This window comes from Amphiprion ocellaris, chromosome 6 (genome assembly GCF_022539595.1).
Source record: "Amphiprion ocellaris isolate individual 3 ecotype Okinawa chromosome 6, ASM2253959v1, whole genome shotgun sequence".
Classification (NCBI taxonomy): domain Eukaryota; kingdom Metazoa; phylum Chordata; class Actinopteri; family Pomacentridae; genus Amphiprion; species Amphiprion ocellaris.
The window spans coordinates 25542921-25560631 of record NC_072771.1 but is presented as its reverse complement, the minus strand read 5'-3'; the positions used below and the strand labels follow the sequence as shown (position 1 = coordinate 25560631).

General features: G+C 37.4%; 1 protein-coding gene across 2 annotated transcripts; it reads right to left on the bottom strand.

The window, feature by feature from the left end:
- Window positions 1–31: 31 nt before the first annotated feature.
- On the bottom strand, window positions 32–4392 carry sftpbb (surfactant protein Bb). Of its 2 annotated transcripts, none has more exons than XM_023281282.3 (11): window positions 4236–4392; window positions 3981–4033; window positions 3626–3700; window positions 3124–3246; window positions 2696–2827; window positions 2516–2596; window positions 2236–2419; window positions 1991–2151; window positions 1748–1828; window positions 1228–1338; window positions 32–550 (listed from the first exon to the last, which is right to left on the bottom strand). In XM_023281282.3, the coding sequence occupies exons 1-11, from the start codon at window positions 4342–4344 to the stop codon at window positions 506–508; spliced, it is 1155 nt and encodes a 384-aa protein (XP_023137050.2). In that variant the 5' UTR covers window positions 4345–4392; the 3' UTR covers window positions 32–505. The 2 variants fall into 2 exon arrangements, with proteins under 2 accessions (XP_023137050.2, XP_023137058.2); XM_023281290.3 differs by having other exon boundaries at window positions 1991–2133; window positions 4236–4391.
- Between the last annotated feature and the right edge of the window lie 13319 nt (window positions 4393–17711).

Genomic DNA, 17711 nt, shown 5'->3' with positions numbered 1-17711 from the left:
ACTGTATGTTAAATTTGAACAACATACTTAGTTTAATTTTAGTAATTTTATTTGTATGTGGTCATTTACATAACAAATTATTATCAGAAGTGCAATATGATTACAGAAAGCAGACTGGCAGTTGAGTTATACAATCAGTAGTCCAGACTGCTTTTAAGATACATGCAGAGTTCATCTTATGACTAGCACAACAGCAAAATTTTGGCCACTTTTCACATTCATATTGACAAAGCTGTAGCTATATACTGAATAACACAGTTCACAAACTCCTTCATAAACCAAGGTTTCAAACTGAATACCAGCCTCAGACCTGTGACACTTCATGCTAATTTAAATACTTTATGATGAGCATGTATGGCTATGGATTATTTCTCTAAAAAAAAAAATTGAAAAAAAAGTTGATCAGTGCATTACATTTAAAAACATTCAACAGTTGTTCATCAGTGTAGTACATTTGTAGAAAGTAGATATTTTTGTGCACATAGTTTCAGTGCTGACGCTGGGTTCATTCATTCTTCATCCAAATGTATTTCTCACAGAAGACTCGATTCTGCAGATTAAAAACACAGAGAAATGAGATGCAAAATAATCACGGAACTACATCAGACTATAGCAGTGTGTATGTCAGTACAGAAGAACTTGACTTTCCACACAGATCCTGATAGTTGTGTTGTTGATTCCTATAAATTTGGTATTACCTATTAATCAAAGGACTAAACATTAAATCAATAGCTTAAATTATTTACTAAAGAAGCTAGACAGTTTATCAAGTCCTGTAAAATAGTACAGACTGGGTCAAGTTTCGCTACGATAAAACTGTGTCTGAGGCAGTGGATGAAGTATTTAGATAATTTACATAAGAAAAAGTGCTAATACCACACTGTAAACATAGTCCATTACAAAAACGTTTTGAAGTATTATCACCAAAAAAGTTTGTTTATATATATGTATATATATATATATATATATATATATATATATATATATATATATATATATATATATATATATATATATATATATATATATATATATAATATCTTTTAGTTAAGTGTAAAGTTGCACAAATAAGAAAAACTTGTACTTAAATACTGACTTACTTACATTTCACCACCGCTCCAGTAGCAACACATGTAATTGAAAGGGTTTGCATGTTCTGTGCTTCAGTTGTTAGATGACTGGATGCTTTTATCAGCTAATCTATTAATCATGATGAATTTCACTTACACCACACTTTTGAGCAGTTTCAGTGTCTTTGCACCAGTAACTTGGTCCCCAAGTACAAGGATTGTTTCCCAGCGAGTCCAGCTTCTTGGAGGCAGTACAGAGAGAAGCTCTCTGCAAGACAGATGAAACAAAAGATCCTAAGGACATGAACCGCACCAAAGAGTGATAATTGTTCTAGTGGTTACGCTGTATTCATGATTAGTGTTGCATGGACTAGCGCTCTTCATACACTTTAACACTATGTTGGCAAATGAACTCATTTGTGTGCATTTCTTATCTTCCAAAACAAAGAGTGTTGCTGCAAGCAGCAGTAAAACTCATGTCAGCCAGTGAGCCAGTTTGAACCCTGGTGATGCCTTGTGTTGATACTGAGAAGTAGACCCACTGACTGGACAACTACTCTGCAGATTACTGTGGAGAAAACCTCTAATTGAACGGTAATACTTTGTCTTTCAGGTATGTTTTTCTTCCAGGGAGATCAGATAGGTTATTATAATTATCACCTTCAGCTTTTTCTTACTTCACAAGCATGTGGAGTCTCCATCTGGTTTCCCAACACCTTCAGCAGCTGTGAGCCATAGATTCTGATGAAAGCATCACACTGAAAAGAGGGTTTTACATGCAAAAGGGTTAACAAATGTTAATGACAGTATATTCAGCTGAGTAACTACATATGTTGGCTGGTTTAGGTATTTTACAGTTTGAGTGATTTGTAAAGGATGCTGTTGGTTGGAAGAGTCCTAGCAGGAGCTGAGAGTCAGACCTTGGGGATGGCATTTGGGTGATTGATGCACACAGACTGCAGGAAAGCAGAAGTCTGAGGTTCAGTGGCGTTGAGTCCGTGGTGCAGTCGGCTTAGCATTGCCAGCGTGCGGCACGAGTCGCAGTCCGTGGGGATCAACACCTCTGAGGAAGTCAGTACAACTTGTTGTAAATGAGGAAGTGTGAGCATCAGATCTAACCTTTAAACAAATCACCAGATTTATTTGTATGAAACACGTGACTAACCTTCAGCGGGCTTCTCTTCAAACAAGCAGAGGTGTAAAAGACTACATACGGTGTAAGGAGCTGCAGATGACAGAAGGAATTCGACAATCTGTGCCCCATATTTTTCCACAAAATCATCACATTGGTCCTTGTAGCTTTTGGGCAGAAGATAGCAGACCTCTCCCATGACCTTAATTATAGTATCCTGCAGGGAAAGAAAGAGAAGATGGTGACTTTTAGATGATTTGAAAGATGGTTAGGACATCTGAGTGAATGTAAAAGGATATGATGAAAGATTCACCTCAGTCATATTTTGGGGCAACAGAGCCTCCAGCTTCTTGATAAATAACATACACAGAGTGCAAGCTGGGTTGAATAGCCCCTAGAGAAATGAAAAGTAAAGAAATGTCATGTTAATGGAGTGACACAAGTTTTACTTCAGCTTCTATTTTATCTTCTACTTCTGCTTTTTCACACTAACCACAGTTTTGGTGCCTGTTCCAAGTGCAGAACTGGATCCGTCTTCACTGGTGACATGGTACGTAGGTTTCTGCAGTTCCTCCTCCTTGCGGGTCGCACAAAGTCCAAAAACCACACAGATCTCACCAGGTTTCTACAAAAAAATACTATAAATTAATATATTATTACACATTAACAGGATTTTTCCTGCACAGAAGAAGGAAAATTACGAGCTTCAAAATGATAAGATATCAAAAAGAAATATTAATCAGGTTGGATATTTGAAGTTTTATTTACTGAAACATGCTTATTGTCATGTAGTTGCCTCCCAAGAGCCCATTTTAAGCCAGAAAGAGCCCTGATTACAATAAGAGTAACACTGAAGCGTAGTAGTGTTCATTGTTTTCCTACAAGTAAATGTAAACAGAAGTAAATCGAGGTTAAACTCACCAGGTGACCAGGAGTTTGCTGCAGGATTTTTGGCAGATAAGCCTTCACCTGTGAATCACACTCGGATGCCTGATCTCCTGCGAGGCGATGGCACAAAGCATGCAGCGTTTCATACACGGTCTCCTGCAAAAGCACAGTGGTCAGTTTTCTATTTTGCGTCACGGAAGCTTGTGTGGAGGACATTTATTTGTTTGATTTTACATATTTATCAAAGCGAGCACATGCAAAAGAGATCAAAAACCTAAACATTTGTAATAAAAAAAATTGCATTTTAGCGCCCTGACATTAAAATATTATGATTTTCTCTCATTTAATACATCGTTACAATAGCTCAAACCTTAAATTGAACTATTATAAACTTCAATTTAAGGTTTAACTTTTTAAGAGAATACAAAAGCAGATGGCTGTGGCTGCTAGTTTCTGTATTAACCACTTCCACAAACCCAGCTTCAGTAAAGCAGTGAAGTGAAAGTCCAACGAAACTGGTCAATGAGCCTCTTACCTTAGTGTCACTGCTGGAAATCATGTTCTCAGACAGCTGGATGATCTGACTACATTCTGTGCAGATATCCAGCGTCTGGTGAGGAGAGAAGTTTTTAAAGCATTTTATTAATTGCACACATAAAACAACACCTGTCAGTGTTGTGCAGATTACGCTAAATTAATGTTAAATAGTAGACAGTAGTGAAATATCTATTGCTCAAACTGCTGAATACATTTTTGTAATATAGTAACCTTGTGTGTGTCTGTGTGTGTGTGTGTGTGTGTGTGTGTGTGTGTGTGTGTGTGTGTGTGTGTGTGTGTGTGTGTGTGTGTGTGTGTGTGTGTTACTGTTACATTAATCCATAAAGGCTTACTTGAGATTCCTGTTTGATGAATGACAAAGGCTCAATAATCAACCTGGACTCTCCTTCGGTAAAAACAAAGAGAAATGATGACTCAGAGGAACATTTAAAGGTTCAGTCTTGGTCAGAACACAGCTTCGTCCCTGCTGCAGTGACTGTAAGTTATTTCCATAAATCAGCCTGATCAATGGTAACAGAATTAATGGCGCCTGGTCAGGTGATGCAGACATTGAAATCGTTATTAATAAGTAGCTGAGTAGATCTTACCGGGCCACAGAGACACCGTGAAGACCAGCAGCATGAAGCCTGCAGCTGCCATGGTTGGACGGAACGGAGGAGGAAATGAGACGCAGATGATTCTGGTTACAAAAAACATCAGCTACTGTTTGGGTTACTCCGGAAACACAAGGTGACCGTCTCACCCAATCAGAGCTACGTGCGTAATGCGCAGGCGCTGTTATGAGTAATTAAAGAGCCCTGCTGTAAATCTCTCCCTTGTTATATTTACACTGCAGCGGTAAATTAGCACAAACTGGCAACCACTCAGTAGTCATAATCTATGTAGTATGGCAAAATGTATGAATGACGTTTTTCTGTTAAAATTTGCAACATGGACACAACCTAACCCCCATAGTATGCTACCTTTCATGATTTATTTGTGATCTGTTTATACTGAACAGAAGTATGAGTGCATGTATGGAAGATTTTCATACATTTTAATCATTTGATTTAATACGAGAGAACAAGTATGAGTTTTCCAACCACACATCTCTACAACTAAATGGACAGCACTGGGAATAACAGGCAGATGGAGAGTCGAGTCATGGATCAGAAATTAGCAATGAGTCACATCTGTGATACATAGTTGTTGTCTGGCTGTTGACGCTGCTGCCTAGGGCTTGGTGAAGTTGATGATCATTTTTAGGGACCGGATCACGTTCATCCATAACTGACTTTTTAGATCACAAATAGTGGACCTTTAAGACCTGAAAGTTAATTCATAGATCAGCATGTTTTAAAGGAAGCAACAGTGTTGAGTTCCATTCACACCATTTTGTGGCAGGAGGGGATTATTTTAATATAAAAAAACTTCTGAACGTGCACCTCTGATACACAGAGACAAGTTTTTTTTTAGGGTTGAATCAATGGCTGGAGAGGGACTTCAACTTACTGTTTGTGATCCAACTTACCACTACCGCGTCATCAGCACCTAACTTTGCAGTGTAGGCAGCACTGTTCCTGACAACAGGAAGTAAAGCATGAATGTAGGTACACAGCCCCACACTTTGTAGAGAAACATTTATGTTTTATTTTATTAATATTACACATTTCTTTTGGAATATTCATTTGGAAATTACTATTCATGCGGACTCACAACTGTGATCTACCTTCTTCATGTGTATTATTGGACATAAGCCACAGGTGGAGCTCTTTCACGTGAATGTGTGTTTTGAAATTCCTTTTCTTCAAACATTTGCTGAGATGAAAATGTATGTAGTGACTGAAAGCCACTTTATTGTTGCATATGTGCGGCTCTCTTCACACTAGATGCATTTATTTAGATTATAGTAATAAAATTATTTGTAAAAGTTCATTAGTTTGCAGTTCATAAATCCTCAGGAGACTCTTTCGTAGCAGCAGCTAATGAATGACATAAGATTATGAAACACAATCAGCCTACATAAACACTGACATTAATTTACTGTCTCTGACGTGAGATTCCAGAGAGCCCATGTTTTTGCATTATTGTTATTAAACTATATTCATATCTGTCAGGTTGTCATTACCAGTGCATTGATGAAACATTACAGCAGAACTGGGCTGAGCAGCTGCCGTGCCTTTGTAATGGGCCAGTAACAAGTGCAGTGTAATTACTTGTGTACCTGTGTTGGTGCAGGTTACTCTGTACTTCATTGTTCTCATAAATGTGCATTATTACAGTAGGAACTGCTTCAACAAAGAAATAATTATTATTCAAATTTAACTTTGTCTCAGGAAAATTATACTCTCAGACCAGAGTCCTTCATTAAAGATGATGATAACTAATTACTCTTTGTTCAGATTTCTAGCTTATTTTCCCCTATGAATTCAAGTAAAATGTTTCAAACCTGTATGTGTTTATGGGTTTGAATTAAATTTAAAAAACTGTAAATAATAATCTCACCATGATGATTTGCTAATGCTCTTCCTCATACATTCGAGGGAGGTGCTGTCTTTTGCACAGATCAAGTTGCTCACATTGCAAACATGTAAACAGATTACAAAACACATTCTTAAGCAGTGTACAGCTAAGGCAGGAATTAATTCAGCGGGTATCATGTTTCTGTTTTTTGTGTCACCATTAACCCTTTTAAAACCACAGGGATCACCGGTGACACCGTAGCGCATGTGTATTTCAAATTACTGTAACTCCTCGCTATTTCATGCAATTTTAATCATTCAAACTGTCCCTGAAAACTGTGAAACGGGGCTTTCTGGTGCTATTACATGCATTACGGTAATGACTGAGTCCTGTGTGGGGAGAGGGAGGAAACGAGTGGAAATGAGTATTATAGTGCTGAAAGGGCTAAGAACTCATCAATTCATGTTGAGTTTATGTCATTACTTAAAGTATGAAAGATAAAAACATTCATAAATTTGCTGCTATCTTAATTGCCTGGTTAAAGCTTAAACTAGTCATTAGGGTTTGTAGGCAGGTTATGAATTGTCAATAACAGCTGTCCGCTCCTTAGCTGATACATTTTCTGATTGTTCAAAACTCGCGGTAACACTGAACACCCCAGGCTCCTCTAAGAAAATGATTGAGCATATGAAAATGAAGCTACTTAATGCTTACGACTATGTGAATGCAATTAAAAAAAAAAAAAAAGTTTCCATCTTGCAGTTTACGATACATCTATGCATTTGCTCTGCAGAAATGCGGAGCAAAACCCCCTGGTGGTGCATCATTCCATTATTTCTGCATAAGGAAATAATGTAATTTGCCCACGTTTTCTGGAACTTTCGCTTGGCTGACACCTTCATTGGGCTTTGGCACAAAATGTGCTACAATCTTATTGGCCAAAAACTGATGGAGAGGAACTGCGTTTAACTCAGCCCTCTCTTCGTTGGTGAACAGGCACGTCCATAACCTCTTGACACATGATCCCTCCAATCAGAAAATCCCAGATACTGTAAATGAGACCCTCCCCGTTATGATTCATATGTATCTTTCTGTACTGTTCCCTTCTCCGCTAACTGCTGACTTCTTTTTCAGTCGTATATTATCACAGCTTCTAGCTGACACACCAACTCCAGTCATCAATATTTTATCAGTTTTTATACACAACAGCTTTTGTTCTCATGAGAAGTCCTTAGACATGGAGTGGCCTTCAGTACCAAGTTAGTGTGTGTGTACGGACAGTGTGTATGTGTTTATGTATGTGTGTCAGCAGTGTATGTTGGTGTGTAAATAAGTGTAAGCAGCTGCAGTTTGCCCTCTGTTGGCCTGGTCAATCTACCGTCTCTCTACCCTTCACACCGTGGGGCAGATGCTTGAATCACTTTTATTTATTCACAGGTCAACACAACTCTTTTATTTAGCACACAATGCAATGTGTAAATCAGTATTAAGCCAGCAGTATGTTTAATGGAAATAATAAAAATAATAAATCCTAACAGGTCAATTTATATTTCCACGGTGTTTCTGCAGCTCTACTCTCTGTAACATTTAATAAATTTGCAGTGCATCTTTTTTTTTTTTAGGTCTAATTGTCATAGTGGATTGATATAATGTGTTTTCTGAGCTAAAGACATTAGCATTAATTTCTTTATGCTGACTCTTGGTTAATAATAAATAATGAGAAATCTTTTTGTTTATGAAATTAAATACAGCAATCAAATGTATGCAACTATTTTTACCTGCTAGACATATTGAAAAAATATCAATTAAGACCACTGTAAACATCAAATAAAGTTTAATTTCAGTTTGACAACATAATGTTGAGCTTAACAATGCTAAAAATAAATACTTTTTTTCTCCAAAAGGGCCCATGAGCAAAATTATTCAAGCCCGAATGCCAGTGATAAATAGTGATATCTTTTGGTCTTTGTGACGACTAATAAATGCTTTTGGTAGTTCCTTACATGTTTCTGACAAGACCTGGTCTTAATGTGTAAAAAACTCCTACAGTAAAGTAAAAATGTTCTAACCTGTTGTTTTCTGTGCCTTGAGTTTTAAACTTGTGTATCCTACCAACCGAGTTTTTTGGAGCGTAGTATCATTGTCTCTTAGCTTTTAAAACAGATTCTTTATCTTTGCTATGTTTGCTACTATGTTTTGAAACCAGCATAGGTGAGATTTATGTCTGTATCACAGCTGAAGCTAAATCTGTGCAGTTACAAAGTTCCCAAAAACTTTTTTTTTTTTTTTTAAACAACAGTTTGGTAGTCTTATATTAAAGTTAGCTTCATCACCTACAAAACAGCAATATTAGATTGGAAGTAATTATAATATGACTGCTTATATATAAACAAAAAAAATCCTGCATCTCAGAAAGATTAAAATTTTATTTTGTCATTCAGCTCATAAAAGTGTACTTTGTAATAATTCTAGATAACTGTGAAGAATTATGTAAACCCTTGCAAATGGAGCCTGGACAAATAGCTTGGATTGCAACTGTGTAAAGAAACAAACAAATAAATATTAATTAGGGTTAGCAGGAAACTCTTTTATCTCCCTGCATCCTTCTAGCGACTTTTTTCTTTTTTTTTTTTGTTCACTAATGCCACATTAGTCACATTTGAGCTCCAGTAAGACGGTGTAAATACTGCAAACAACAGTCTACATAATAATGCAAACAGGATGCAAGTTACTTATTTTCTGGAAAGAGGCTGCAGACATACGCTCATGCCAAATATGAGGAAACACTAAAACATACCAGACTTTCCACCTGTAGAGAAGTGAGCCCAGAAAAGACCAAGATATCAGTGAAGTTGTCTCCTAATTGATTCCCCCAAATAACAATAGAATGCAAATGATAACTCACCAAAATTGTCAAACTATAAATGTTTTATAAATTAAGAAGGAGTAGAAAAAATCCCTCACCACATTCCATCCTTGATGTTGGCTCTCCATGACAAGACACTCCCAGTGAAGCAGGAAGTCACTTTTCAAGTTTAGTGTCTTTCTTTGCCTCGTGCATAACACATCAGCTACATATCTTTCAATCAAATAATTCATTTACCAAAAAGACCAGCCAGGAATGTGACTGGAGACTCCCATGAATATTCCCACCACCACTTCCTCATATCTTTATAAAAAAAGGTATTTACAGGTTAATGAACTGAGATGATTTCCTTATTAAACACACGGTAGCACATTTGTCACATGGCTGGGGATGCCAGTATAACTTTTATTTAATTAAATGTTTAAATGATGAAACTGCAATCCCTCATCTTGAAGTCATCATTTTTCAAGTCCAGCTGGACTGATACATTGTTTGAATTGCTTTGCTTCTACAGACTGTGATGCTATTCAAACATTTCCATGAAAGAAAAATAAAAATTGCTTTGTTCACATTAGCAACACAGTTTATTTTGTATTGTTGAGGCTTTTCAAAGACACAATTGCAAAGTTGATTCACAAGTGCACATTAAATAACAAAGCAAAACAAAATTTATAGAAAACAGCGCGCAAGTTTAAACTGTGACACAGACTTTGGTGGTCAAATTAAAACCTTCTGTTGTCAGATCCGAGGAGTTTCTGTGCAGAGTGAAGTGCTGATCTAAATTTATAATCAACAGTTTGTTAAACTGAATTTTAACCCAAATAATAAATTACTGTCTTTTGTGTTTCCTAGAAGCCGGCATGCTCCCAGCTGTTTTACAGAAATGTTGCAGCTACATTGTAGCCGTCAAGATACTGTGATAAAAACAAAAAACATTCCCTGACTACACAGTGGGAAGGCAAAGGGCACTATCTTTTTTTTTCTTTCTTTTATTAATACAGGCCAAACCTAATATCTACTGACCTTTTTGTTCTTATCAGTGAAGTATTCAGGAGCAGAGCATTTTCTTTCACACATGGCTCACATTGGATAACTCACACAAACTACTAGAAAAACATTATGTTGCACCAAGAATGAGGGTAGTTTTGCTGTTTAACTGTGAATGTTGGTGATAATATAAATATTTAAGCAATATAGCAATCAACTGGATCATTAAGTATTGACAGAGGATATATTATGGGGTGTTGAGATTGTCAGTTCAGTGTGCCTAATCCCACTAAATTATATCTAATATGGATGTTACTGCTTGTTTGTCATGGAGTTAATGTTGTCTAAAGATGTAATCCACATGAATCTGCATCAGCCCAGTGATAATCTCACTAGCTAATGGCGGATTAATGATCACTTCAATTTATTTTAGCTTGGTCCAGTGGCTCCCAAACTGTAGCACAGACCCACTGTAACAGATGAGCTGCTATGATAATTATTATTATTAAATGCATTATTGAATGGTCAGAATAGAAAGAAAGGAGAATTAATATCATTGAAACCTACAGTAACTTGGACTCTTGATAATAGTCGACCTACAATTGATGCCAGAATTCATATAACAATGTGTAATGTTATTTGGCACACGGCACTGAACTGCTATGAACTTGTACACATGTAAATTCCTTTTATTCATCAGGTGCTTCATGGGGGCGCACCTTTAACGCTGCATTTTAAATCTTGACAGGACATCATCAAAGCGCTGATAGCAGTAATTAAGTTTGTCAGAAAAGGGAGCATCACAACAACACACCCATCATTTCCTGCAGTGACTTAACCTCATATTCTACAGTGAACATTCCTCAGCACTGACGAGATGATGAAGAGATGCCGTAGGTCTTCATGTTAGTGTTAGGATCATCGTCCAGTGTGAACACACAGACTAAACAGAAAAAGCATCCATGCAAGGCAAACAGGCAGATGATTTTTTTTTTATCAGCTTCCTCTGCGTTTCTCTGCAAGTCTTAAAATCAAGAAGGTGAAAATTTCAAATAATCAGGATCCAATATGTGATGTGTTTTGATTGTACAGCACTTTGGTCAGCTGTTGCTGGTTTTCAACGTGCTTTTTAAAAACATTTGACTTGACTTGTAACTCCAAGCTGTAAACCAGCTAAAGCAGTATTTGTGGTAAATTAAAATGTCTGAAAAACTTATTGGGCTGCACAGTGGTGTAGTGGTTAGCACTTTCACCTTGCAGCGAGAAGGTCCCTGGTTCGTGTCCCGGCTTTCCCGGGATCTTTCTGCATGGAGTTTGCATGTTCTCCCTGTGCATGCGTGGGTTTTCTCCGGGTACTCCGGCTTCCTCCCACAGTCCAAAAATATGCTGAGGTTAATTGATCATTCTAAATTGCCCATATGTGTGAATGTGAGAGTGCTTGTTTGTCTGTATATGTAGCCCTGTGACAGACTGGCGACCTGTCTAGGGTGTCCCCTGCCTTCACCTGAGTCAGCTGGGATAGACTCCAGCACCCCCCGCGACCCTAGTGAGGATTAAGCGGTGTATAGATAATGGATGGATGGATGGATGAAAAACTTATTTAAAATGTCTTGATGAAGCGCAGAAAGGCAGCAGATCAAAGACAATTCAACTGAATTCAGTTCAATTCAATTTTATTTATATAGCGCCAATTACAGGTCAAATTGTCTCAAGATGCTTTCCAGAACCCATATGCCTGAACCCCCAGAGCAAGCCCTAAGGCGACAGTGGCAAGGAAAACACCCTTTTAACAGGGAAGAAACCTTGAGCAGAACCCGGCTCTTTATGTGGGGGGACCCATCTGCCTGCTGGCCGGCAGGACAAAGAGCTGTTAGTGTTTTTTTTATATAGCTGTGTTCAAAAATATCCTACATGGTGTCGATCAATCATTCCCAATAGTTGCAGTTTTTACTCTGCATTGGTTAATAACATTTAACTGTGTGCAAGAAATGTCATTAATTGCTGAGATGGTGCAACCTGAACTATTATCACATGGCCAACAAATAGCAAATACTACCATACAACCAAATCAGTCAAGAAAAGTGTTTGTTTTTGTGCAAGAGATTCTGCCTTCATGGATTCTAAAATTTCTTATAAGCATTTTATTTCAGGGAAGTAAAGTACCAGTACTTTTAATGACTGCTAAAATAAGACTTGAAACTCCTTCCCTTTGTGCTCTGCCTTTATGTAACAAAAGAGTGAATATTCACGTCACTGCATCACTCAACACAAGGAGTGTCTCACGTTCCAATCAACCCATTTCGTGATCACATGACATTTCCTGTCATAAAACATTTTCTTTTTCAACAGTAAACCCTGATTAAATGCCCACAGATGGTCTCCTCCATAAAGCAAAGTTTTCGTTATAGATCTGTCGCCTCAGCTTGGAAAGCTTCTCCAATTTTTATTTTAAAGCCACAACAATGGATCATTTCAAGAGTCACAAAACGGCTAGAGTAGAACCAAAGTACTGTATAATTAAAATTCAACTCAAGAGAGACAGTAATGTACAATGACTAGAAGACAAATCTGAACAAAAGACAATAAAATAATAAAAAAACTTGCAATACAATAAGGAATGAAGTCAAGATGTCAAATGCCCAACAGACAGAAGAAATGGGTTTTTCGCAGTAAATTACAAGTTTTTGAAACTTTAAAAGTCCCAACAGTTCTCAAGTTGAAACGGTAAACTGTTCCAGTGATTAGGATCTGCCGCTAAGAAGCCTCTATCGCCTCTTTTTTTTAGCAGTATTCATTTCAGGAGCCTGGAAAGAAGCAGATTCCGACTGATTTCATCATAGTATTCTAGCATGTGTAGGCAGAATTTTTTTTTTTCTGCATTACTTCATTCATTGCATTTCTTGTCTAATAATTATTATATATGTACATATTTGGAGCACTGTCTCTAACATTTAATAGTCTTTCCTTGGTAGTACTGTAGCAAGATTTTGATCATAACCAGAACATTAATATTATTATTATTCTGAATTCATCATAATGTTTCATAACGTTTGTCACTCTTGCATAAAAGGGCTTTTTCTTTTAAGCTTTACCTTGTCATGGAGCCAAGTTAAACCAGAGGGTTCACATGCCAGAGCAAATACCTGGCAGCTCTACCCACGTAAGGCTATGAGGAAAACCTTTTCATCTCTCACGCAGAGCCCTGCTCACGATTAAATATATCAGGAACATGGACACAATAGGTGTTATGTTACAAATATTGGTTTGTTTGTGAATTTTACCATGGCCTTAAGCATTTAATATAATAGCATTAAGAGTAAGACAAGACAAATGTATTTTCATAGGTAGTGTATCACATACGGGCATTAGGACAACATTTAAAAGTGGATGCAGAAAAAAATGTGTAAACATGACCTATGAGGAGTAAAATAAAACTGAATATGTTTGATAAAAGAGGAGAATAGTATGTTATCATTCCTTTATCTAACTTTCACCAAAAACAGACACAAAACAACAACAACAACAATAATAGAAATAATAAAAGCCCAAATGACTTACTTGACTGTTTGGAGTTGATGCTCTGTGGATACATGTGAACTGAAGTGAACTAGCTCAAAAACTCAAATGAGTTATTTCAGGTCAAAGTCCTTCAGAGGTGACAAAATGATGGAGAAGTTGGAATAAAAATGGAAAAATAATAAGACTAATATATTAAATGTTTAATGTAAAATGCTCCTCAACTTAGGAGTTTCTTAATGTCTTTTAAACTGAGAAAAGGCCAGATTTAAAAGATGAGTCCAAAAGTCTTTTGATCACTCATCATTACATGTGAGTGATTTAAAGTTACATTGTGAGTAAATTTTTTTCTGCTTGATTTATTGTTTGTTTTTTTAAGGCAATTATTTTCGGGCAATTATTTAATTTCGACAGGTCACAGAGCTACATTTACAGACAAACAATTACACTCGCATTCACACCTACGGACAATTTAGAGTTACCAATTAACCTGAGCATGTTTTTGGACTGTGGGAGGAAGCCTGAGAAAACCCACTCATGCACAGGGAGAACATGCAAACTCCATGCAGAAAGATCCTGGGATTTCCGGGACATGAACCGAGGATCTTCTAGCTGCCAGGTAAAAGTGCTAACCACCAAGTCACTGTGCAGCCCCAGTTATTTAATGTTAATATTATAAACAATAGACTGGTGATCTGTCCAGAGTGTCCTCTGCCTTCACCCTAAGTCAGCTGGGATAGGCTCCACCCCCCTACAACCCTAATGAGGATTAAGTGGTATATAGATAATGGATGGATAATTATAAACGATTACATTTAAAAATTAAACACTAGAAACCATTTTACGATGGAATCAGACTGGCCATGATACCATCAACATGTCGAAGAGTTGTTGTGATCCACATACCCACTGATCATTAAAGTTATTTTATGAGTACACAGTATCAATAAGTTGAACTACATCCATCATCACCTTCGCCCTGAAGTTAATTGCACACCTGGAAATTTTCTTGAGTGCATGCTCTGACACTATTGGGTTTTTCTATGACTTAAGAGGACTTCACGCTGATTGACATTTATTTACTGGGGCTTCCTAGGGACTTCCTCAAACCTCACGTTTTGCCTTAAAATTCAATGATTTACATTATGCAGACTTGTTTTTGCCCCATAAAGGTGAAGCGTCCTCATAATTTGACTGTGCAGACAAATGTACAAAATTAATAGCTCATTTTCAGAAGCATGAATTTGGCTAAAACGTCTCACCAGTTGCACACAGTCCCAAAATCAAGACCATCCAGAAGGGATAACAGAGATACTGTCTGGGGAGGATTACAAAGCCATTCGTAAGACTCTGGGACCTCAGAGATCCAATGAGAGACTTTATCTACTAATGGAGATGACTGAGAACGATAGTGAACCTCCTCAGAAGTGGTCGATCTTCCAAAGTGCCTCCAAGAGCACAGTGACAGCTCATCCAGGAAGAGACAAAACATCCAAAGAACTGCAGGCCCGTCTCACCCCATAAAGGTCAGTGTTCATGACTCCACTGCACAAAAATGGCCTGGAGTGGTGAAATGAAAACCACTGTTAACTCAGGAGAAAATTAGGGTTCAAACTTTGTTGGACAATGTTCTTTGGGATCAAAGACTGTTTCGTCTGACTTGAACCAAACACAGTACTCAACAATAAGAGCATTATACCTGTGATCAAGCATGGAGGTGGCAGTGTTATGTTGTGGGGAGGCTTTGCTAAACAAGAATTCTTCTCTCTTACAGAAAATCCTGAAGGAGAACGTCAAGTCACCAGTTCATGAGTTGAGACTCAGATGGGTCTAGTGACAAGACAATGATCCCAAACATAAAAGTAAGTTCACTTCTGAATTCCTCACAAAGACTAAAATTTGGGTTTTGGAGTTGCCTAGTTATTATCTAGACTTGAACCTTATTGAGGTGCTGTGTAATGATCAGGGAAGGGCAGTTCATGCTCACAAGCTCTTCAGTGTTGCTGCAGTGAAACAGTTCTGCAAAGAAGAGGGGGACAAATTAGCAAAAAGAGACAGACACTGAAATAGAAGAAGTCAGAAGTGGGACAGATACTTGGTTTTTGGTTTGATAGCAAATTTAACTTATTTTTTACTCCAGAAAAATTTGTATTGATGTAGTTCAGGTAAAAGTACCTGAAATATATCGCAGTGTATCGGGAGGGAACATAATTTGACGGTGGAAATGTCATTCTATGATTAACATGCTTTCCGACAACCTGAACTGTGTCAAAGAGAATTTGTTGTGACCGTTGGCTGGGTCATAAACTTTGCTAACAGTTTGTCCAGATTGTCAGAGAAGCACAAATCTAACAGCTTTTGTAGTGAACAGAAACTCAGAAATTCATTTTCATTGGTGGTTATATGTAATTTTATAAGTTTAGTCTCATATTCAGTTTCCCATATCATTTAAGAGATACTGAATCTAACTTTCTGAAGACAAAGTTCGTATTAGAGGTGAAGACATCTCTGTAGATGAACCTCAGCGTCTTTTACTCTGACCTCTTTTCTTGGAACCTTATGCAACCTGCCACAAACATGCTGAGCGAGTTGAAAGTCACTCCTCTGACTCTGAAACATGAATGCATAAACATAAAATAAACAGATAATTAACACATAAATGATAACATAAGAGCTTAGAATTGACTTTGTTTTCACAACTGTCTGTCTTAAAAGAAGAGAAATCTTCATCATCTATGAAAAAATCCAATATACATACAGGAACATATTACATGTTGGAATGCTGAGCTGGGAAGGGTTTTAGATTCCTGTAAAACAGCGTGTTCATTTCTTACTTCTGTTCAAACGTGCTCAAACAAAGATGCCCTAGTTGTCACCAAAAGGTGTCTCCTGCAATGTAAACTACTTGGTGGAAGATAAAACTGAAACTTGTTGTAGATCATGATTTCAAACTCTGTGTCTAACCTTTTTACCTTTCACATAGCATTTCCTGGCACTTGTGAATAGCAGATTGTACAGATTCCATTCAGATAACCATACAAGCTTGTCTCATATATAAGTATTTATTTGAAACAAAAGTCAGAAAATGTCAGTGTTTTGTACACTTTGGTTATTTAGTCAGTGTGTACGTAACAAGATTGTGAAGTCTGAGGTGAATTTGGTTTTAGTGATAACAGCAGGTCTTTACCTGTGTTTACAAAGACAAATTAATGCTGGTGAGTATGACTTCTGTCAAATTTAATGAAATACAAACTAGTCTTACTGTAGTGTTTTTTGAAATTTAAATAATAAAAGCAGCAGAACATGAGTTTGCATTTACTGTACATCGAAGGTTTTGCAGGAGTGATAGGACTGATTCTGTACATCTGTCAGTAACTGCACAAAGACTCATACATTCACTGCATGTTACATTATATCACAATCTGCAATCTGTCTTCACTTTAAGAACCATTTGCACCGCTATTACCTCAGTAAGCTTTCACTTTATTGCCAAGGAATCCAGCAGAGTTATGTGAGGATCAGCGAATGTTTGTCTGTCTGTTGTTCCATCTGTGCTCAACATTACTCAAAAACGGAATAACAGATTTGGATTTAATTTTTAGGTAAGGTCAAAAATGACACGAGGACCACCTTATTAGATTTTGGCAGTGATGCGGCTTATAGTCTGGATTCACAGATTTGTTAAAGATTTATGTTTCATTGCGAGATAGCAGCATGGTGTCACTGTAGCTATGACAACAAGTGAACACAGTTCACAATTTTTTGTATTCCAAAAGACACAACCTCAGGAAAAACAGTTAATGCCATGGCTGAGCATTTGCATCAGAAAACTGGAGAGTATCAATGACAGTTTTGTTTATTCAGACTTCTCTAGTTTCATATATTTCGGTATGCCCTTAGAGGCACACAAAAACCAACCCTGTCACCTTGCAGGGTGGGGCTTCCAATGTCATTGTTCTTCTTTAGAAAAGGTTTCTGTGTGGCTAAATTACTGCGATATTACAAGCTGAAATTGTGCATGTGAGCTGCTGTGCTCGAGCTGCAGCGAGCGGCGGAGTGGTGGGTGGAGATAGATTTGGGGGATAAGAGAGAAAAAGATTGTTGTCATGGAAAAACTTGGAAATATGCAACTTTGAAATGCAGATGTGAGTTTTTAGGAGTTTAATCAATAAAGGGAATCAGATTTTAGGTGAACACAGAGAAACTTTGTACTCTCAGCAGAAGAAACTGAGCCGTCTATTGTCAGAGTCTG

What these genes read in the sequence shown, in the direction of transcription:
- sftpbb (XM_023281282.3), bottom strand. Translation starts at nt 4,344, where the DNA reads ATGTTTTTTGTAACCAGAATCATCTGCGTCTCATTTCCTCCTCCGTTC. An exon ending in GAACAGGCACCAAAACTGTG is followed by an intron (nt 2,597 to 2,695) that starts GTTAGTGTGAAA and finishes TCATTTCTCTAG; the next exon opens with GGGCTATTCAACCCAGCTTG. An exon ending in ACCCAAATGCCATCCCCAAG is followed by an intron (nt 1,829 to 1,990) that starts GTCTGACTCTCA and finishes CCCTCTTTTCAG; the next exon opens with TGTGATGCTTTCATCAGAAT.